This window comes from Felis catus, chromosome C1, assembly GCF_018350175.1.
Source record: "Felis catus isolate Fca126 chromosome C1, F.catus_Fca126_mat1.0, whole genome shotgun sequence".
NCBI classification, from domain to species: Eukaryota; Metazoa; Chordata; class Mammalia; order Carnivora; family Felidae; genus Felis; species Felis catus.
The window spans coordinates 155,882,180-155,906,251 of record NC_058375.1 but is presented as its reverse complement, the minus strand read 5'-3'; the positions used below and the strand labels follow the sequence as shown (position 1 = coordinate 155,906,251).

Below are 24,072 nucleotides of genomic sequence, written 5' to 3'. Positions count from 1 at the left end.
ATTTTATTTATGCTATAGTTTATCAAAAGCAAAATGACATTATTTTATGTACCTGTAAGAAAGGGGGGAATCCTGACAAACTATGAAATACCATTGATAATAAGAAGCATGCTAAATTCAAAGATGTTAACAAATCTGAAAAAGTATGTATCTTAGAATTTAGAATATGTGGTTTGTGGCATGCAAAGTTAAAGAGATTCTGTGATTTCTATGACTGTGAGATCCTGTATGAAAATGGACAACTTGAATCCAGACAGCACTCAGAAATAGTATTTAAACATTTTTTAAATGTTTATTTTTTGAGAGAGAGACAGAGTGTGAGCTGGGGAGGGACAGAGAGAGAAGGAGACACAGAAATCGAAGTGTGAGCTGTCAACACAGAGCCCAACGCAGGGCTTGAACCCACGAATTGAGAGATCATGACGTGAGTCGAAGTTGGATGCTTAACCGACTGAGCCAGCCAGGTGCCCCCAGAGTAGTATTTTAATGTTGGGGATTCTGGATTGAGATAACTTGGGTTGAAATCCCTGTTCTATTACGTACCAGTGGTGTACCTTTGGAGTCATTTAATCTCTCCACCCTTTAGCTGTAAGGTGAGAATTATGGTAGTTCTCATATCCTTACATAGTTGTATTAAATAGCAGCAATGCCTGTGGAGCCCTTAGCACAATACCTGGCTGGCACCCAGTGCTCAATTATACTACTTGCTTACCATTAGCAGCAGCATGGAGCCTCTTGCTCCAGTGGCCCCAGGGCAGACCAACATTAGGCTGAGGGGAGGCATTCAGGGATAACCTCAGAAATGAATAGGCACCCAAAAAGACTATAGCTATAAACCAAAAAGTAGAATTGAAACATGTCTCAGAAAAAAACACAATTGCTATTCCTGGATAAATAAATATCTTTAGAGACATTGACACATATATCCCACAACTTCTCAACTTTACTTTTAAACATGAAATATTTTAAAAAGCCCCTGTGTGTGTGTGCGCGTGTGTGTGCGCATGTGTGTGTATGTGTGTGTGTGTGTGTGTGTGTGTGTGTGTAAGAGAGAGAGAGAGAGAGAGAGAGAGAGAGAGAGAGAGAGAGAGAAGGAGAATATTTGTGGAACTCCTGGTTTTTGGTTTTTATTTTTCATAGCTTGAATTTCTTTTCCTATGGGAATTTCAAATATATTTTTCAAGACACAAGGAAAAAATTACTCCTAACTTTTAAAAATAAAGGTAAATGGAGAGGCACCAGGGTGGCTCAGTTAGTTAAACATCTGACTCTTGATTTCAGCTCAGGTCATGATCTCAAAGTTCATGAGTTCAAGCCCTGCGTGGGGCTCTGTGCTGGAGCCTACTTGGAATTCTCTCTCTCTCTCCCTCTCTCTCTGCCTCTTCCCCACTCATGCTCGCTCGCTCGCTCTCTCTCTCAAAATAAATAAACTTTTAAAAATAAAGGCAAATGGAAAAGAGATTAGATCTTAAATTATAAAATCATCTTGATCAGAAATGGAAATATTTTATAACATCTTTATCATTAATAAAAATTCTGACATCTAATCAAGGTTGACATCAGAACATTTTGATTAATTTAAATGTAAACTCCTGACATGTTTTCACAAATGGGGGAAGGGGAAGAGAACTGCATGCATTATGATGCATTACCATGCTTGAGAGCAATTTGTCTCATGGCATCCGATAAATGACTTACATTGACATAAAACAAGTTAGTACACTATTAAGTACCATAAATCATCATATTTGGTAGCTGGTATAGATGAGAAACATAAATGGAGCTTGAATTTCTTTAAGGTGTTTGGAACTCACCACTACACATTAAACAGACAAAGAAATATCTTTCCAAATAAGAAAATTTGTTAACTATTTGGTTTCCATACACAATATAGTGAGTGCTAAGCTGGTGCTAAAATAAGGATATGGTTGCATGTCTACAAGTTGGTTGATGTCTAGGAAGAGGGTACTAGGATGGCTATACCGATTGTTAGAGCCACATCCACTCTGAATTGTCAGGGTCTATACTTCACCCCATGCTAAATATTTGCACTTCAACTCTGACAAAAGTTTCCAGATTTCCAAGTTCAGGTGAAGGACTTTGTTTGAGAAATGAAAAAGGGCAATTACATTAAAGAAGGCATTACTATATCAATCCTGGTGCTCAGTTCACACTGAGGAAGACCACAAAGGAGAGCCTAGGGAGTTAAGGAAGTTAGCCATCAAAAGGTCTAACCCAAAGCAGAAGGAAAATAAATGCATACATACATACATACATACTTCCTAAGCAACTGGGAAATCCATCAAAAGACTACAGCCCCTGAATAGAGGGTTAGCATTTCGAAGGGGTTCATAATATATTATAGAGATTGAAGCTTGCTGTCAAATCAGCATCAAAAGGGTAACAGCTGTAGCTCCTGAAGTTTGAGTTTGAGACAATAGCTGATCGGAGTTCCTTGAACTTGAAGCAGTGATTTCGAAAGACTGCAAGTCAAGACAGAACTAAAGGTCTAAACAACTTCCTGAAAATGTAGTGAAATTCAATGAGTGGAAATGGGATATAAGTTTAATGCAGACCTAACTGTAAGGCTGTCCATATATATACTCAGCTTCTGAACTACTACTGATTAGGCTTCCCAAATTCTCCTTGCTAAGAAAATAATTAATTGTAGAGATCCTGAAATTATAGGCAGAGAGAAATGGCTGATAACGTTTAACATTTTAGACGTATAGGGGTGTGAAGCTAAGGATCACATTCTACAAAGTGATATGAGTCATAATCTGTTAGGTTTGGAAAAATTCAAACAAAAGAGACCATGATCCTCCACTCTACAGTGCTAGCAAGGCCTCAACAAAGATCAGCATATTTAACTTTTTTATTTTGAAATAACTTGAGATTTACTGAAATGTTGCAATACTACAGAGAATTCCCATATAACAATTGTCCAGTTTTCTTTAATCTTAATATCTTAAGCACTGTACAATTTTGAAACCAGGAAATAAACAGACCTTCTTAGAATTTTTCCTACTTTCCCACTAATGCCCTCTTTTGTGGTCCAATTTTCAGTGAAAGAGTCCACCCTCACCTCTATCGTCATGTCTGTTAGGTCACCTCCAATCCATGGCAGTTGCTCAGTATTTTTCCAACATGGCCTTACCACTTTTGAAGAGTCATGGCCAGGTGTTTTATAGAATTCTCTCTACGTGGATTTATCTGATGTTTCATCATGATTAAATTGAGATTACATAATTTTGGCAAGGATACCACAGGACTGATGTTTTGAACTTAACAATATATATCACATCGGGAGGTAGATGATATCGAGATGTAGTGCTATTGATGGTGATACTAACTTTGATCACTTAGTTAAGTTGGTCTCTTCCAGGTTTCCCCGCAGCAAATGGAAGTTTATTTCTCAGGGTGTTGTCGAAGGAATTCCTATGTTGACTTACTTCAGGAAAACCTTTGGATTGCTGGTGGACTTTCAGTGACAGGAACTTCATCTCTATCACCCTTGGTGGGGTCAAAGCGCTGAATAAAGCCCAAAATTCTCCCTATTTAATCATCTTTCTCAATGCATTTTACCAATTTCTTTTCTTTATTTCCTTCTTTAGCTTTTCCTTATGGTGAGAGGATTCTCCAAAAGAACCTGGTTGAGTATGAAAATCAGCAATGGGAGGACATGGAAGGGGAAAAAGAGTCATACGTGGGACTCCTTGAATGAATTCAGTCAGTAAGTAGAAATGTTGGGTAAACATCTGGGGAAGATAGGACGAGTAAAAAAAAGTGGGTTTACAACAGAGGCAGCAGGGCTGGCATCAGTGTTCCTACAACAAAGGGTGAAAACTCTCACTAGTTTTCCAAGTAAAATGTCAAAGAATGTCAATCCATGAACTGACAGCAATTTTCCCAGTTGAAGGTGAGTCAATATTGCTTACAATCTTTCTGTGGTTACTGGCACTATACTCTTTAACAATGTCATATTGTGACTACCTGTATCACTGTGAGACATGAATGAGGTGAGATGGCAGTTTCCTCCGGAAGTCTTTAAGGCCATGCAAAAACGGGTTCAGTTGGGAGTTTACCATCTGATCACAGAGCTGTGCCCCCACCCCACCCCCCCAAGCTAACATAAAGCACTGGACAGGAGGCACTAAAATTAAAAAAAAAAACATAAATGGATGAAAAAACAATAACAACAAGCAAAGAGCACTTATATTAGAAAGAAAAAACAACAACAAATTACACCACTAAGAAAACCTGTATAAAATGAAACATTCCTGTCCTTGTGGTGTCTTTGGTCTTTGTGTATGTGAATGTGAATACAATAAACACTTTTATAATATGTAAGCCTCATCTCTCTTGACTTTGGATTTGGAGTCCCTAAGTGGCAGTGACTTTTTCTATTAACTGGAAAGGGCAATGAAAGTGGCAATGTATCTCTGTTTAGGGTTTTAATAAAGCTTGGAAAACTATAATTTAACAGATTGTAGCCCCTTGTCTCATCATCTCAAAATGGGGTTATAACTCATGATGGAAAGTTTCATTAGAATTTACTCCACTGAATATTCAATGAAAGCCCTTCTAAGTGGGGTCTTTGCAAAAGACTAAGGTGTTGTCACATGCGAAATAAAAACTTCTTTGCCTGAAGCACCTTTCCATTTTTATAAACCATAGAGTGTAAGCCTCTACCTTTATAGGTGAGGAAACAGAAGTCATTGAGATGAAATATTTTCCCCAAAGGCATGTACTAAGTTGCAGAAATGATACCAGAGAAGACAAAATAGAATAAATACCCATTTGGTGCTACATTGGTGCAATTTCTTAAATTTTATTTGGTGCTACCTCTTAAATACGTCTTCTCCTTCAGGTGCTATATAACTTTATCTTCACAAAAATCTTGTGCTGTATTAATTTCCTCATTTTATAGATGTGAAAATCAAGGATTAATGAGGTGAAATAACTCACTCAATTTTATATGATGAAGAAGTGGCCGAACCCAAGGCTTTCAACTGATGCTTTGTCACCAAATATTATGTTCTTATACTATATGCAAAAATGAAAATTATTATTCTTTATATTTCTCTAATAAAAAGTAATTATCTCTCTCATTAAAGTATTTACTTCAGCTCTATAAAAAACTACTTGCCCATTTTTCAGGTAAAGAAAAAATATTTTATTTCATCAAATTTCCCCCCCCCAGGGGAAAAAAATACTTAGCTCTCTATTTTTTAGTTTGGTGGACAGATTTTTCAGTAATAATTTTCAAGATCGTAATAACCTCTGTCCTGCTAAAAAGCCTTTACAAAATACATCATGCTTGGCAGAGATTACCTCAGAAACCTCACATGAGAGGAGGGCAGGAGATGGAGAGTCAGAAGGCTGTGACACGTAACTGTCTGAAAAGAAACTTTCTTGCTCTGAGATTAGAGGTAAACTAAGCCCATAGTTCCCACATGCCTGGGTTTAGGGAGCAAATGTAACTTTAAGCATCTAATGGAATGATTGTGTAGTAGCAGCCAAACTGCAATTGTTGATTCACCTGTACTTTTAAAAATCTGATTTTATGCAGAACTCAAAGTAGGAGATGACAAACTGGCCATTAAATGAAAAACCAGAGGCTTTGATCCTTGGAGGGAATGAAAATAGCATACTCTGGAAACTATACCATATTTAATTATTTATATCCTGTTTAATCATTGATGCCCATGTAGGTCCACATTCCCTTAGCCTTGCGTCTTCATATTCTCCTGCAAACCTTCAATTATACAATAGATTGAATCCATGCATTATGAGACAGCACAACTAAAATATAGTGAGTATTTCCTTTTCTTTTGATTGAGTCCAGCTCATGTTTGAATGGTCTGTTTTCAAGGGCTTAAGTAAAAGGGAGAAACAGTCTCTCTTTGGGCATGAGGTAAATTCAACCTGATAGCACAAGTGAGTGTGGTTTTTGAGAAAGATCACAACTGTGCATTAGAAATGTAGATGAGTCTGGTGTACGACCCAGCAATTGCACTATGAGGCATTTATCCATGGGATACAGGTGTGCTGTTTCGAAGGGACACATGTACCCCCATGTTTACAGCAGCACTGTCAACAATAGCCAAAGTATGGAAAGAGCCCAAATGTCCATCGATGGATGAATGGATAAAGATGTGGCATGTATACACACACACACACACACACACACACACACACACACACACACACACACACACACTGGAGTATTACTCGGCAGTCAAAAAGAATGAAATCTTGCCATTTGCAACTATGTGGATGGAACTGGAGGGTACTATGCTAAATGAAATTAGTCAGAGAAAGACAAAAATAATATGAGGACTTTAAGAGACAAAACAGATGAACATAAGGGAAGGGAAGCAAAGATAATATGAAAACAGGGAGGGGGACAAAACATCAGAGAGTTTTAAATATGGAGGACAAACAGGGTTACTGGAGGGGGTGTGGGGGGGGGATGGGCTAAATGGGTAAGGGGCATTAAGGAATCTACTCCTGAAATCATTGTTGCACTATAGCTAACTAATTTGGATGTAAATTCTAAAAAATAAATTAAATTAAAAAAAAGAAATGTAGATGAGTTATTTAAGTAATCTATTTTGAAAATCAAATAATTTGACATTTTGTGTCTAAAAACATGAATGAAAAATGGCAAAATTAATTAATTGAATCAAGAAGCTCCTAATTTAATGTGGGGTCGTAGTGAAGGCTGAAGCGATCCTTTAAGGGAGCTTATTCAGTTGTCTTACAGTCCCAGTGCTGTCGACAGCAACTGGGAGCTTGAAAGAAAGAAGGAGGAACTTATACCATCTGGCTATGCTCCAAGTTAGTCTAAATACTGCTCTTATTCAGCACTGACTAGGTGGAGTTTAGTGGATTTTATTTTAAAAATACACATATACTCCATATAAAGTACATTAGCCACAGAAGTAACATGAATTGAAATAAGTGTCTCCTGTAAACTTTCTGTTTTAAAAATTGTTTTTTATGTTTTTATTTATTTTTGAGACAGAGACAGACAGAGGGTGAGCAGGGGAGGGGCAGAGAGAGAGGGAGACACAGAATCTGAAGCAGGTTCCAGGCTCTGAGCTGTCAGCACAGAGCCCGACACAGGACTCAAACCCACAAACCGTGAGATCATGACCTGAGCTGAAGTCAGACGCTTAACCTGACTGAGCCACCCAGGCACCCCTAAACTTTTTGTTTTTATTTGTGCCTTCATAATATTCTCTCTCTCTCTCTCTCTCTCTCTCTCTCTCCCTCGCTCCCTCCCTCCCTCCCTCCTTCCCTCCCTCCCTCTCTCCTTTGCCAAACTCCCCCTTCTTCTGGTAAATTCACCCTTTTAAGTGAGTATGTGTTGCCTATCAAATACAGATCATCCGAAACTAAGATTTGTTCATGTTCTTGATTACTTAATAATATAAGCATTCGTATCACCAACTACAAATAGAAGGAAGTCAAAGATCTGATTTTGAAATACAGAAATACGTTCATCATGTAAGAACAGAAGAAAAGTCCAAAATCACATACTACACAACCATTCTTTAACAATATTTGAAGACTCTGTAAAATAACTGTATTAGTTTCTTATTGCTGCTGTAACAAATTACCACAAACTTAATGTCTTAAAACAACACAAATTAATTACGGTTTTGGAGATCAGAGTCTGAAATTAGTTTTACTGTGCTAAAGTCAAGGTGTCTGACTTTAGGAAGGAAAGGCCTACATTCCTTTTGGATGCTATGGGGGGGGATCGCTTCTCGGCCTTTGGGCTAAGATCAAGTGTGGATGCTATAGGGGAAAGCTGGTTCCCCTGCCTTTTCCAGTTTCTAGAGGTTGCTCACATTCCTTGAGTTACATCCCTGCACTCTTCCTACCTGTCCTCTGACATCACATCTCCTTCTCTGACTCTCTAACATTCCTGCCTCCCTCTTTTAAAGATACTATTTACACTTGGGGTAATTCAGAAAAACGCTTCTATCTCAAATCCCTTAACTTAATCACATTTTCAAAGCCCCTTTTGCCATGTCAGGTAACATAGTCACAGGTTCTGGGGCTTAAGAGATGTGGACATCTTTGGGGGGCCAGCATTCTGCCTTTCACGATAACTATCATCAGTCTAGTTGATTGAGTCTAAAACAAGAAGGCATGAGTTCTGTCTATGCACAGTTGTCAACATGGATCTTTTTATGTCAGACTCTCCTCCTAAAGTTTGCATTAACTCATGATATAGTAAAACATCCTGATTCTTGAGTGTATTTAAGTAAACTTGCCAGTGGTAGACTGTCTGCAAAGTGGCTATAATTATTTCTCTCCTGTATCCATTTACCTCTGCAAATGTGAGTTTGCAATTCCTCCCATCAAGCCTATTTTAGCACATTATTAATCTGGTTTGTTTTGTGACTATTTTGACAAATAGAATATAGAGAAGTGATGTATAAGTTCTGAGCATTGGCCTCCAGAGGCCTCATGCAGTTCTAATTTCTTTCTTGAAACTCCTGTGGCATGTACATAAATCTGAACAACCCACTGAAGGAGCTGAGACCACATGGGGCAGAGCTGAGTTGTCCTAGCTCTGTAGCCATTCTAGAAAAGTCAGACCCCAGCTGATCTGGAAGCTGACCATAGATGCAGGAGTGAGACCAGAAAAAACTGGATGAACTTCCTAGCTCACCAGAAACTTGTAAGCAATAATGAATGCTTCTTGTTTAAAGCTGCTAATGTTGGGGTGGTTTGTTACATAGTAAATGCTAACTGATACATTGTCTTATATAATACCAATTTATTTTTTAGTATTGCAAGTGGGTATGCCATTCTCTCCAAGATTTAAAATCTTAAGATTCTCATGGTTCTTCAAAACTCTTTTCAAATCATATTCTATATCATTTATTTGGGATAATGCCTATGTGAATTTTTGTGTGAATTACAGTCTGTCTCATGAGCATAAAAACCTTCAGTTTAAAATTTTATTCTAAGTTACCTTTACAGGGTGTTTTAGAAACGATAACAAAAGATTATGTCCCTCTTTAGAAATTATAAAATGTCAGGAGACAAAATTATTTTAAAGAGTTCTTATCAATTTTCACTGCAATCATATTAAGATAAATTGTTTTTTTTTAAAGCTCTGGAATTCACTGAATATTTTGAGGAGGAGGGGTGATATAATCTTTCTCTAATGAGCTTGAATACTTATAGAAAATAATATTGACTCTTTCAGTTTCTTTTCTCAATTAACAGTTTTCAAAAAAAAATCCTTAAATGAACATTTTTATTTTTAAAAAAATTTTTTTTTTCAACATTTATTTATTTTTGGGACAGAGAGAGACAGAGCATGAACGGGGGAGGGGCAGAGAGAGAGGGAGACACAGAATCGGAAACAGGCTCCAGGCTCTGAGCCATCAGCCCAGAGCCTGACGCGGGGCTCGAACTCACGGACCGCGAGATCGTGACCTGGCTGAAGTCGGGCGCTTAACCGACTGCGCCACCCAGGCGCCCCTTAAATGAACATTTTTAAATAAATACAAACATACCTCAGAGATATTGCTGGCTTGGTTCCAGAACATTGTGACCCAATGAGTATTCCAATAAAGCAAATAAAATGATTTTTTTGTTCCCCAGTGCACATAAAAGTTATAATTACACCATAATGTAGTCTTTTAAGTGTGCAATAGCATTATGTCTTAAAAAATAACTTAATTAAAAATTAATACCTTAATTAAAAAATACTTTATTGCTAAAATACACTCACCATTATATCAGTTTTCAGCAAGTCATAATCACTGACAACAGATCACCGTAACAGATATAATAATAATAATGGAAAAGTTTGCAATATTTCAAAAATTACCAAAATGTGACATAGAGACATGAAATGAGCAAATGCTGTTGGAAAAATGGTGCTGACAGACTTGTTTAATGTAGGGCTGCCATCAACCTTCAATGTGTAAAAAAATGCAATTTCTGCAAAGTGCAATAAAGTGAACCTCAATAAAATGAGCTATGTGTGAAAAGACATACTTCTATTTTTTTGCTGAAAATGCTTTAAACAGATATGTGTATGTGTGTGTATACCATAATTAAAAAAATCTACAATTATACAATGAACTTCAATAATTTTATAATTTTTTCTAAACAAATGCCTATTGCTAAAGAGTTTCCTGGGGTGCCTGGGTGGCTCAGTCAATTGAGCATTCAACTTCAGCTCAGATCATAATCTCAGTTTGTGAATTCAAGCCCCACATCAGGCTCACTGCTGTCTGCACAGAGCCTGCTTCAGATCCTCTGACCCCGCTCTCTCTCTTATTCTGTTCATCCCCTTTCTTTCTCTCAAAAACAAAATAAACATTAAAAAAAATAGTTTCCTTCTACAGCAACATCAAAATGCAATTTATTGTTTATTATTGCTGAGATGATTTGCCAGGTTTTGAGAACTTTATCTGAAATGATTTTCTGTCCTTGATTTTAATATCATAAATATTGAATACCTTTCCCCACATCACCAACATCTCAATAGAGAGTCTCCATAAATATAAGTATCATAGTTATAAAGTAACTAAAGTATGTTTGCATATCCATACAAATAAATATTACCTCATTACTTTATAATAATAACAAAGTGCTGATATGAAAAGGAAGAAAAAGATCTATAGAAACAAAGGGTTAAGTTGCATGGAATTACTATGCTTTGGTGTGAACTATCCAATTTCAAATTAAGTTGAGCTAGGATTCTTTTCACATGCATAATAACACAGCAAAATAGTTCATTAGAAGAAAGGAAGTTAATTCCTCACTGGGTTCTCATTTTTCTTTTCCTTCTTTCTTTCTCCTTGTTCTAGAAGTCATATGAAATTTACATAGGTTTTGTAAACACTCCTAATACTCATTTATGTAAACCAATTCTAAAAATCAGGTGTATCTGCTGTGGATGAGAAATGTCTAAATGCACAATACATACTTCATACATTTAAAGAAAAAAACATTTCATGACCTGGTACCATAGAATACCTAGAATACAGTGTATTAAACATGCTTACGAAATCTCCTTTTTACTACCTAAATATTGGTTTAATATATCTATTTCTTTCCATAATCATTTTATGGGAACTAGATCCAAAATCACATTCCACACCAATAGTAGTAACCCAATATGTCAAACAGAGCCCCTTATTACTGATTCATTTCTACTATTCTAATATTCATTTCTATTCATTGTACTATTACATTTAAACAGCTACCCCTACTCCAGATAAGGATAAGTTATATTACATAATTTAGAAGGATTAATTTTTCTACTTTTGGCCATTTCTTTTGTCAATTATCTTCAGTAAATGTCCAAAATTGTTAACACTAAAGTCAACAGATATTAAATAGAAATCCTTTTCTATAGCTTTGCTTTCCTTAATTTATGAAGATAAAAAATAAATGACATTGTAAATATCTATGTTAAGCATACCCTAATACCTAGACATCCAATTGAGAGATATTATACAACTACAAACAAAAAGGATTGTGCTTGTATAATAAAGAGGGAAAGGAAGTTCTCAAATTAGGGATTAGCAGGTAGTTGCATTTTTTGAGAAGCCCTCTAGTTTTAACATAACTTCATTCATAAATATAACTTCATAGTCCTTATTCTCATTAAATCAAGTTGAGTTACTTGAGATAGAAAAATAGTCTCATTGTAAATAATAAATATGCCCCAATAGGGAAACTCGAGACAAGTATTAGGGAAATAATTTATTTTGAAAAATTTTATATTTCTGTGAATCTTATGAAAGCTAGTTATCCATTAAGAAGAATAGGACTGTGCCTTCCTGATAAGTGTCACTAGATTAAAAAAAAAAATTAACAAAGCATGGAGTTTGCTTCCCACTGGAAAACCTCAGATCATTTATTAATTCTTTATTAAATTAAATTATTATCTCTTATGTAGGGGCCCTAATGGGTGCAATAAATTCAAGCAATTCTAATTTAAACAGTTGTTTTTAATTGAAAACAGAAGTATAAATGTGGTCTTCATTAATAATGTTGCTAATCCTGTTTCCTGCATTTGATTAAAAGTCGCCTTTAGCTAATAGACATATTTTACATGTGACATTATAGTACACCAAAATCACTGAAGCACGATCATCATCTACCACAAAATATTTCAGACTCTGTGACTAGTAGTTTAAATATATTATCAATAATCCTCACGAGATCCCTGTAAAGCAGATTAAGACATCTGCATTCTCAAGGTTAAGTGTCATGCAGCTCTAGAAGTAAATGGCAGGTTTTAGGTTGAAATCTAGTTCACTGCGGTTCCATTTCACTATCATTATGGATAAATCCTCACTGAGCTCTAGCTAAACATAGCACCATTTGTTAAATGTTTGAAGCGCAAAGCCGTAAGGAATTGTCCCTACCTCTAAGGAACTGGCAACCTAGTTATGGAAACAAGGCATGTACAAAAAGGAACAGCCTATCAGAGCTGTTTTTGCAGGAGTAAAAGGAAATTGAGTCCCCACTTGAATAGACCATAGAAGAAGTCAAGGATAGAGGATGCCACATTTCACACTGTATATTACACAGCTGCCTCAGGACATTTGTCTAGAGTATAGGTGAGGGGAAAACACGCACACCCAGAAGCAACCAAAAAACATCACATGCTTAAAAATAAGCGGCAGGTGAAGCTAGTGGCCTAGCTTGTCAACTGGAAATTTCAACTCTCAATCCTTACCTTTTGGCAATATTCTGCTGGTCTAGCTGGTCTGTTTCCACTCCTGGGAGCCTCAAACACGCTTCTCAGCTCATCAAGGGCAATGGAGAAGCGCTCAATCCTGCGCCGACCAGTCAAGGAATCCTCTTTTAGCACTTCAGGTGGGCGATATTCCCTGGAGTTGTCACTCTTGTCCTCACGCTCTGAGTTCAACATCTCCTCTCCTACACTGAGGGGCATGCCAGGGGCGTCTGGAGGTCCAGGTGCTGACACTCCCTCTACTTTGGGGTCAAGCAATTTGCTTTCTCGAGGCTGGAAGAGCCTGCAACGACTACCTCCAGGGCAACACTCACTTTTGTGGTACTCGCTGGATTCCCACTTCTGCCTGAGGAGGTTCAGGGAGCCCTTCTGTATCGGGAACATGGACGGCTCCAGGTTGTCCTGCAATATCAAAAGTGTCTTTTGTCAAAGATGCGGTCAGGTGTGTGAAGCATTTTCAAAACACCTGGAGTGCCAGCTCTTGGGGTTGGTGTTACAGTATAGAAATCCAGCTTTGCTATGTAATGTCTGGCTTTTGACCCTACAAAGATTGCCAGTTAACTTAGAATTAGATTATGGAGAGGACTGGTTTGTACAGCCATGGACATTTAAAAGTAGAGACAAAAACCAAGACGAAGTGATTTTTCCCCCTTTCTTTCTCTATAAAATCAGCCACCAATTATTTACTATGTAAAACTCAGACAACGTTCATTCATTGTTTAGTACATTCTGAGAAAAAGCAATTTAGCAAGTCTAATATGAAATTAAAAGGTTCGTAACAATTCAGGACTTCTTTTGAAATTACTGGTTTCTGCAAATGTCTTACTTCACAAGGAATAGAGTAATCGCTAACAGCTATTAAGTTCCTGCTATATGGCAAATCCTTTGATAAAAAACTTTATATGAATCTCATTTTAATCCTAACATCATCAGAATGAGTTAGTTGCTACTATGATTATTATCTTCCAGGAAAGGAAACTGAAAAGTACTTTGCCCAGGGTTCTGAGTGACAGAGTCTGGATTTGAAATGCATCTTTGTGACTCCAGAACCTGCCCTCTTAGCCACTGCAGACTAATGCCTCTTTTGTAATTTTAGCATCCAATTCAAATCTTATTGTGAAATTGATGAGAACTTCACCTTGTTTTAGAGTTTTGTGGTGAAGAGGAAAAAAAAATCAAATGGCAAATGTATCCTTGCCAGAAACAAACCCACACATCCAAACACAAATCATAGACAGCAAGAGTTACACCCTAGCATAAATTTTTGCCATAGAAATGGCTACTTTCTATTCTAACCCAGAGATTCTACACTACAAACTTGGGGCTTTAATAAATACATTTTGGAACGAACGAATGAATGAATGAATGAATGAATGAATTTTGCTCTTGAGGGATGATGCATTTTTCTGCAAAAGTATTCGCACAGTGTGTATGATAAACAATCTCACTTAGATTAAGGCCTGGAAGTATCTCAAAAGGTCACCTAATACAACGGGTCTCCAGACTTCTTTGACTGCAAACCCCATTGTAAGACACATTCTATGTATTGGGACTCAGCTCACACAGTACATATAAAAAGAAAAAACATTTTTGGTTTCATTAAATACTGTCTTTTATTATGTGAACTGTCTGGTGATGTTTTCCACTCTGATAGCCTTCACTTAAAAAAAGAAATGCTACCCGCTAAATTGATTTAATGGTCTACTAATGGGTCATGGACTGTTGGTGTGCTCCACTTACAGCAGGAGTTCAAACTTGGGTTGGGTTTTACTAACAGTGAGGCCTTACAAAAGCTTAATTTCTAAAATGGATTTATAAACATCATGGCTTTATTCTGAAAAATACATTAGATAATGCATATAAAACTTCCAGGGTGTATTAGAAACCCACCCATAGCTCTTAATTACACTCTGTGCTCCATCTCTTGCTAAAACATCATTTGGATCAGTCACATATTCATGCTACACATAAGCTTCCTATATAGGAGTGCTTGGAAGAAGGATGAGAGTATTTTAAGTCACAAATCCATAGACTGAACAGACTGGAAATTTTGGCTTTAATAATATTGCTAATTAATAAGTTTGGATTAGTCACTTATTATAGAAAATCTCAAAAAACAGTAGCACCCAGCAAGACCTGAATATCTGTTTGGAAAACTGATTAGCATATGCTGAGAATCTAATCAACATATGCTGGAAATGTCTGTGACTCATGTGTAAATGGACTTAAGAAAAGATCTTATTAACAAGGGAATGACTGAGACATTGTCACAGCTGGTAATAGTGACCTCATGAGGTTATTTAATGAAAGAATTATTCCTCAGCCAAACTTGCAGAGTTAGGAACAGAAATGTAGGAGGAAGAAAAATTGCAAAGTAGTGGAGGAAAACCATTTTTTTGTTCTCCTATAGAAAAAAAAAATCCTAATCTTTAAAACTGATTTGGAATTTCTGATTCTACATAAAGACGGAATAGACACACTTTTCTCTATTCTTCCTATTAAATATGGCTAAAGCCCTTGGAAATTATATACAAAGCAAATGTAAGAGACAGATTGCCTAGGTACTCTGAGATTTGAGGAGCAATATGGTAATGAACTCTTTCAGTCTTATGTAGCCAAAACTTGTTGCTGGAAGACTAACCCAAAGACTTCTAATGGGAACAAAGAAACTTCCCCAAGGAAAGCCTTCTCTCTAGCCAAAGAAACAGGAAATGGGGCAACTTAGCATAACAGGAAATTTTGGACCATGATTGCCATCCTCCAGGTAAATACTGAACTATTTTTGATCAAGATATGTGTGAAGTTTTTTTCCCCCACATCAACTAATTCTCCAACTCTCTGGCCTCTAACTAGGTGTCCTATGGTTAACTAATTGGTATTAGCACAGATTCCAAAGATTAGGATCTCAGTCCCATAAGGCTGTCCCCACTTCAGAGACCAGTCAAGTCCCAGGTTGCCACCTGTACTTCTGACCAACTGGCTATCAGTTGAGGGTTCCCATGATCCCTCTTACTCAGGTTGGATAATTTGTTAAAACGACTCACAGAACTTAGGATGACACTTTACTTTTATTTACCTGTTCATTACAAGGGATACAACTCAGGAACAGCTAAATGGATGTGATGCACATGGTAAAGTATGAACTGGGTGGTGCAGAACCTCCATGCCTTCTCGGCATCCTGGTGTGTTCACCACCTCAGAAGCTCTGGGTTGTTTAGGGGATTTTATGGAAGCTTCATTATAGCGATGATTGATTAAATCGTTGGCTGTTGGTGATTAGCTCAACATCCAGCTCCTTTCCCCTCCTCAGAGATCAGGGGTGGGGTTAAAAGTTCTAACTCTCTAACCATGTTTTCATTTTTCTGGTGAACAATCCCCATCATGAAGCTATTTAGGACCCCAGCTACCAGTCATCTCATTAGCATACAGAAGATATTCATACCCTCCAGAGATTCCAAGAGTTTTGGGAGATGTGTGCAAGATCATTATATATTTATCACAAACACCATGAAAAATGCCACCATTGCTCCTTGTTGTCCCCTCTCCCTCCTACCACAATGATGGTATCAGAGAAGACTGAGTGGAGAGCAAGGGTCTTCATCCCCACTCAATGATAACAAGATCTCCAAGATGTCAGTGAAGGCTATGTGAGGATCATGTAGTTCTGCACCATCTAGAGGTAATGATATGTTTCTCCTTCTCCCCTTTCCTGCTCACATCAGAAGACATGGAGTTGGCAGCTAAAACTTTCACCATCATCCACTGTTGGTGAAGTTTCTTTTCCAACGGTGGTGTCAGAGGAGCCCATGAAAAGACCAATAACCCTGGGGGTTGGGGATGGGAGGTAGTTCTCTCCATCCCTGAAAGTCAGGGTGATATTAATGAAATCCCACTTCACCTAACAGTAATGGATCATTCTTCTCCTGGGAGTCAAAGGAGACTAACTGGGTAAATTGGAATTCTACTCCCACTTGAAAATAATAAAGCTTCTTCTCCTTCATCTTCTGAAATAGATATAAGTTCCAAATTTTATAACAGAATCACCCAAATGTCCAGGATATAATTGAAAATCACAGGCCCTCCATCTTTCTCTTTCTCTCTCTGCCCCTTGCTCACTTGTGCCTCCCCCTCAAAAAAAAAAAAAAAGAAAAGAAAAAAAAGAAAAGAAAAAAGAAAAGAAAAGAAAAGAAAAGAAAAGAAAAGAAAAGAAAAGAAAAGAAAAGAAAAGAAAAGAAAATGACCGGTCATACTAAGAGCCAGGAAAACCTAACTTGAGGAGAAAAACAATCAGTAGACACCAATACTGAGATGACTCAGATATTTGGAATCCTCTGAAAGAATTATGATGACTAAAAGTAGTCATCATAAAATTGCATCGATGAGTAATTGCAAACATGCTTGAAATTCTTTTAACAATGGAAAAGTCTTAGCAAACAGAAGATATAAAGGATAATCAAATAGAAATTTCACAATTGAGATATCAATAACCAAAATAAAAACTTCACCAATAAAAAAATTCACTGATGGTCTCAGAATAATGGAAAGGACAAAAGAAAAAGACTGATAAATCTGAGGATAGAATGTTAGAAATTACCCAATGTAGGGGCATCTGGGTGGCTCAGTCAATTGAGCGTCCAACTTTAGCTCAGGTCATGATTTCATGATTTGTGAGTTCAAGCCCCACATGGGGCTCAGTGCTGTCAATGCAGAGACCACTTTCAATCCTCTGTCCCCCTCTCTGTCCCTCCCCTGCTTGCGTGCTTGTTCTCTCTCTCAAAATAAATAAACATTAAAAAAAAAGAAATTGCCCACTGTAAACAACCTAAAGAAAATATAGTGAAAGAAAGAAAAAAATATAGAACCTTAAGGACCAGGGATCATAAGGACCAAAGATCTAACATTCAAGTCACTGAGGTCCCAGAAGAAGAGGAGAAAGATGGTGGTGCTGAAAAACTAGTCAAAGAGATCATGCTTGGAAATGCCCCAAATTTGGCAAAAGACATGAACTTATGGATTAAAAAAGTTGAGTTAACCCCCAAGACACATCAAAATCCAATTTCAGAAAACAAAATTAAAAAAAAAAAAGTCTTGCAGGCAGTAAGAAAGAAATGACCTCTCACCTTAGGGGGAAAAACAATTTAAATGACAATGGATATTTTGTCAGAAATCACGGAGGTAAGGAGGAAATGACACAATATTTTTCAAAGGCTATAAGAAAATAACTGTTGGGGGCACATGTGTGGCTGAGTCAGTTGAGCATCAGACTCTTGATTTTGACTCAGGTCATGATCTCATGGCTCCTGATGGAGCTCCACCTTGGGCTTTGTGCTGACAGCATGGACCCTGCTTGGGATTCTCTCTCTCTGCCCCTCCCCTGCTCACACTTTCGTACTCTCTCTCAAATAAATAAAAAAAAAAAGAAAAAGAGAAGATAACTGTCACTCCAAATTTTATTTCTACAGAAATTATCCTTCTAGGGATGAAAGAAAAATGAAGACATGCAGCTGAAGAAAAACTAAAAGAATTCATTGCCACCAAATTTACCCTAAAAGCATAGTTAAAAGAATTCTTGAAACAAAGGAAACTATAAAAGAAAGAATTTTGGAACATCAAGAATGAAGAGAGAACAATAAAAAGAGAAGAATCATGGATAAACACATTAGACTTTCTCCTCTTAAATTTCCTAAACTGTGGTTGATTGTTGAAGCAAAAAGTCCAACATTGTCTGCTATGGTTCTCAGTGCATGTAGTGGAGTTATTTAAAAACAGTTATACAGGGGCGCCTGGGTGGCGCAGTCGGTTAAGCGTCCGACTTCAGCCAGGTCACGATCTTGCGGTCCGTGAGTTCGGGCCCCGCGTCAGGCTCTGGGCTGATGGCTCAGAGCCTGGAGCCTGTTTCCGATTCTGTGTCTCCCTCTCTCTCTGCCCCTCCCCCGTTCATGCTCTGTCTCTCTCTGTCCCAAAAATAAATAAACGTTGAAAAAAAATTAAAAAAAAAATAAAAACAGTTATACTATAAATTAGGGAGGGTAAAGGAATAAAAGATAAAGTTTCTATACTTCAACTGGCAAAATGCTGACACCAAGAGACTGTGATAAGTTATACATATATAATGTGATATTCTAGAACTCACTAAAAAAAATAAATCATGTTAAAAAAATAGATAAATCAAAATGTATTTTAAGAAATATTCAAGTAACTCACAGAAGTTAGAGAAAAGGAAACAAACAAAGAGAACAAAGATAAAAACAAACTAAAATGACAGGGTTAAGCCCTATAATATCAATTATTACATGAAATGTAAATGATCTAAAATACTGATGAAAAAATAGAGATTGCAGAGAACATAAAAACCATTATGCACATACGTATGAAAGAGTATTATGCTGAGTGAAAAAAAATCTCAGAAGGTCACATACTGTATGACTGCCTTTGCATAACATCTTTGAAATGACAAATGATAGATGTGCAGAACAGGTTAGTGGTTGCCAGTGTTGTAAATGTGGAGGGCAAGATAGGTATGACTACAAAGAGGTAGCCCAAGAGAGATATTTGGGGGGTGAGGTGGGGTTGAAAAAGTTCTGATCTCTATTACAACTATGATAAAAGTGTAACAACCTACACGTGATAAAATGGCATAAGACTATAATACACATTGTGTTGATGTCAATTTCCTATGTCTGATAATATTCTATGCACTCATGTAAGACGTAACAATTGAAGGAACCTAAGCAGTGCTCACTAGCTCTCACTGCCCAGTGTTGGCAACTTCTTGTGAATCTAGAATTATTTAAAAATAAAATATTAATGGGGCACCTGGGTGTCTCAGTTGGTTAAGCCTCCAGCTCTTGATTTTAGTTCAGGTCACAGTCTCATGGTTCATGAGATGGAGCCCTGTGTCAGGCTCTGCTCTGATAGCTCAGAGCCTGCTCAGGATTCTGTCTCCCTCTCTCTCTGCCCCTCCCCTGCTTGTTCTCTCTCTCCCTCTCAAAATAAATAAATAAACTTTAAAAATATATATAAATAAATAAAAATAAAATGTTCAAAACCAAACAGACAAGTGATTTGAAGTCACTCCTCTGGGTTTTATTCTACTTGGAGAGCACAGTGAGAAACATAGACAGTAATACCAGCATTCATGTGCAGTGACATGGGGTGGTAAGTCCCTCTGCTGCACTGGCCACCATTATGAATGACTAAGTGACATCTTTGTGTCAGTTGTCAATTTATTGCTGCTCAGCTCCCCCTGTGTACTTTTCAATATATGTTCCATGATAAAATACTGAATTCCTTTAAGTATTTCTCCTTTAAAGTGCATACAATGTTTAGCTTTCTCAGTAGAGGGCACTGGAGGGTCAGTGCAGGAGGAAGAGGCTCTCTGCAATTTCCTGTGAGGGTAGGGTGTCAGGGGTTTTATGATATGAGAACATCCAGTCAGTGGAGCCCGTCCAGCCACAGGGATAGAATGCCACCCCTCTATGATCTTACGACCTTAGTCTGGGGATAATCCTTCCATAGCCCGCTCAACATGGAAACAAATCTTATAGCTGTCAGTGACCTGGAGGCTATCACAGAAAGCAGCTGTTGATTCTGCAAGCTCCTGAGCAACCCACATGTAGCCTGCATGTGGCCCAGGAGATCAACACAGATCTGCTGCTCCCTCTGCCAGTCCCTACAATAGCTCATGTGCTCTGAATGCCTCTTGACAAGATAAGGGCTGTGACTCCCAGCACACGGCCTTCCTACTAGTTGCTGATCACCTGTTCAGTGTGCACCCTGGGGGGTGGCCTATTGCTTGTCTAGAAACTCCGCGAGCATCTGCAGCCGGGCTATACCAGCAAGCTGGTTAGCTAGGCTCGGGCTGAACCACACCTTCTCCAACCCAAGTCTGAATCCTTTGTAAATCTGTCCTTCCTTGGTTATTCTTCCTCAGACCTAGGGTACCATAAATTGTGTTTTTATATATTATGGTTACACTTTTATTGTAGATGTTAATCATTTATATTAAATTTCTCCTGTTTAAACTGTTGTGTGGTTTCTATTTCCTGATTGGACCCACATGGCTATAATACTCTTGTTTAATAAGAGATGTTTACTATCTAATTTCAACAGCAGGTCATAAGGGTACATGTTTTTAGTATTGTCATGATAGTGCATGCCCCTGTTCCCCTTATTACCAACTGTGCTGGTGTGTGATGTGTGGTTGGTAATAACTCTTCTTCCCATAGTCCCTCGGGAATGACAACCAACGTGACAGAGGACAGCATTTACTGAAAAGTGTCCCACTGAACTCTAGTCTTCCATGATGTTCTTCAGAAAACATTACAGCAAGAATTATCTAGACAAACAAAATTTAAAAACATAATATTCATCCCATAATATCCAAGCCCAAGTAATTGTTGTTCTAAACTTATTTAATGAGAGAATCTTTTATCATAAATTGCTCTTAATATGTTCAGGTGTTGTCTTCCATCAAAGTCATTTTGATAAATGTTAACATAAAGCAAAAATCACTGTAAAAGGCAAGCCTCGGAGTCCTTCTTAGTATATATATAGTAGTAAAAATTGATTATTCAACTCACTTAGTCTTGAATTTGACATGTCTTTAAAAAGTATTTAATAATTATATTTAACAAATAATATTTTCATATTTTTATTAAAACATGGACTTGAATCTGTGAAAGACCACATGATAAGCTGAAACATTTATACATAATATGAGAAGACCTTCCCAGTCTTTGGAGAATTGCATAGTAAGTAAGAATCTGGATATATATGAACTAAGGAAGATAACTGGATATTTTATACAACAAGGGTCATTTAATTAAAAAACAAAACCAAACCAAAAACAACTGAGAAGAAATAAAGATCCCAAGGAGCTACACAGGTGATCTCACTGTGACCGTGCTGCAAACGTTACCAATGGGTTGATGCATCTTCTTTCACACTCAATGAGACAGACTAATTCATGTAGGATTTACTTCCATTCCAAGACCCCAAGGCCTGCCCACCATATTATCTAGCAACACAGGGGAGCAGTGCTCAGGAACAACATGAAGTTCAGGAATTCTGGACTTTGGCTATCTCTGTCCAGTGGTTCTCCTCTAGGTTAGGTTATCACTACATTGAATCACTGAGACTGAGGTTGCAGCAAGGTAGACTGAGGTAGGATAAAACTGAAAAATGTCCATAGAAACTACAGGATTAACCAATGACCTAAAAAAAAAAAAGCATCAGGGCAGAATAAAACCACTGTTGGCATTTCCACAGAAATGCACGCTGTTTTCAACTGTCACAGATGACTCACAAAATGTTTTGGTTTAACCTAAGTATGTGACTCTGCATTTTTCCTTGCTGAGGGGATGGTTTTGGAATTTAAGGGATTTTCTCTTTTTTTAATGTTTATTTTATTATTTTTTAGGGAGGATTAAGAGGCAGAGAGAGAGGGAAACAGAGGATCTAAAGTGATCTCTGTGCTGACAGTGGAGAGCCTGATGGGAGGCTCAAACCCACAAGCAGGGAGATCATGACCTGAGCCAAAGTCAGATGCTCAACTGAGTCACCCAGGCTCCTAAAGGGACTTTCAAACAAGACTCCCCTCCATCATTCTCTCTCTCTAGGACTTATTTCCTCTGCCCTTTCAGTCTCATGCAGTTCCTATTTCCTGTCCTGCCACAGGACCTTTGCAAATACCCTCCCTTATGCCTCAGTATTCTTCCCTCTCCTGGGCTGGTATCTCCTAATGCCAATGACTCACTCGGAGAAGCACTCCTGACTTACCAAAGACGTTAGAGCTTACTATTTAATAAATACCCAAGGTGATTTTGAAGAAGGTGATCTGAAACCCATTCTTGGAGAAACACTCATAAAGAGAACCAATGTTCTCATAGACAGACAGAAATACAATCTGTCAAGATTTTGTATATGCATATGAACTGATATTCACATTAGGATTCCAGGTCCTTTAGTTCATGTTGCTGCCAGGTGATCTGCTAGCTCCTGTGAAAATAGTATCAGGTGTGTAGAAGGAAACATTTTTCAGATGGGAAAGAAAAGCCTTATCAAAAACTAAGTTGCCAATGTATTAAAAACTGGATTCTCACAAAACTGTTCTTACAAGTTGTGATCTCTGTAATTCTAAGAATTTCCTCTTGCCTCCATTATTGTAACAGTGGGTTTGTCTCTAATTATGATAATAATTTAAGGTTTGTGGCCCATTTCATAAAATGACAAGAACAACGATTTTACCTGTCAAGCACACCAATGTGTTCAAAGAAAAATTAAGTCTTTGAGCAACTCTTGGTGCGAAGAAAAATTACCAAATGCTTTTCTGTTCTACTGAAATTCCCTTAAGTCAAATCTTAAACAAGCTTAGTAAATAGTCTCATTGGTTGATTTATTAAGACTTCTTGTAAATCATAACTCTTGTTTCTCGTATTTGAAGACATGTTTTGGTACACTTTTCTACTAAGAGTGTTTCAAGTTTAAAACAGAGTGATTTATCAATTTGAAACACATCCCCAAATAGAAGAAATAGGATTAGTGCAGATGATAGCAAGTGGAAAATTTTAAACAACCTGATATATGGCAAGGGTGACAAAAGTGCTGACACTTTCAACCTACATTTCCAAAAAGGGAAATTTATCCTGAAGTAAAAAATTTAATAGAAGGACATTCTTTATATGCAAATACCCCCTGCAGCATTTTTATAGTCATTAAAAGAAAAGGAAAACCCTAAAATTCAACGCAAGAGGAATGCCTTATTACATTATAGTAGAGCCACGTAGTAAAGTTAGGTAGCCATTGGAACTAGGAAATATGGAGTGCACATAGAAATATTAAAATAAATTTATAATATTAAGCAAAGAAATGTACAGTAGGTAATGTATTGCATTATTTCAAAATACATGCATGGTTTAAGAACTATAAGCGTTTTAAAAAATGAAAACAATAGTGTTTATGTATTGGGATTTGAGGCAACTGGCTTTTCCACACTTTCAAAGAGAAAAATAAATACTGTCTTTGGCGGCATGAGTTTAAACTGTTTACCACCTTTCATGGAAGGAAAGAAATAATGCCTTTCACAACAATTATGGGTGTATTTGTAATATTTTTAAATTTCTCATTCGTTACTCTAATATTTATAGCATCAAATTCCAATATTCTCAGTTTTCCCTAAGCAGAGAATGACCATTGAAGGTAATTTAAGCCCAAGAGTCAGTTTACTGCAGTCATCTTTGTTTTAAATTACAGCACTACCAAACCCTCCCCCAGAATCAGCATGTGATCCCTCCTTTTCCCCTCCGGTGGTTTTTGTA

The 24,072-nt window shown here is 37.4% G+C and overlaps 1 protein-coding gene across 2 annotated transcripts in view; it reads right to left on the bottom strand.

Annotated features, from left to right (window-relative positions):
- The window catches only part of XIRP2 (xin actin binding repeat containing 2), a 693,081-nt gene that overhangs the window by 298,086 nt on the left and 370,923 nt on the right, over nucleotides 1-24,072 (bottom strand). For both annotated transcript variants that reach the window (XM_045033894.1, XM_045033895.1), the window contains one exon: nucleotides 12,737-13,156. In XM_045033894.1, coding sequence (XP_044889829.1) covers nucleotides 12,737-13,138 — 402 coding nt within the window. In that variant the 5' untranslated portion in view covers nucleotides 13,139-13,156. The remainder of the gene's footprint in view (nucleotides 1-12,736; nucleotides 13,157-24,072) is intronic.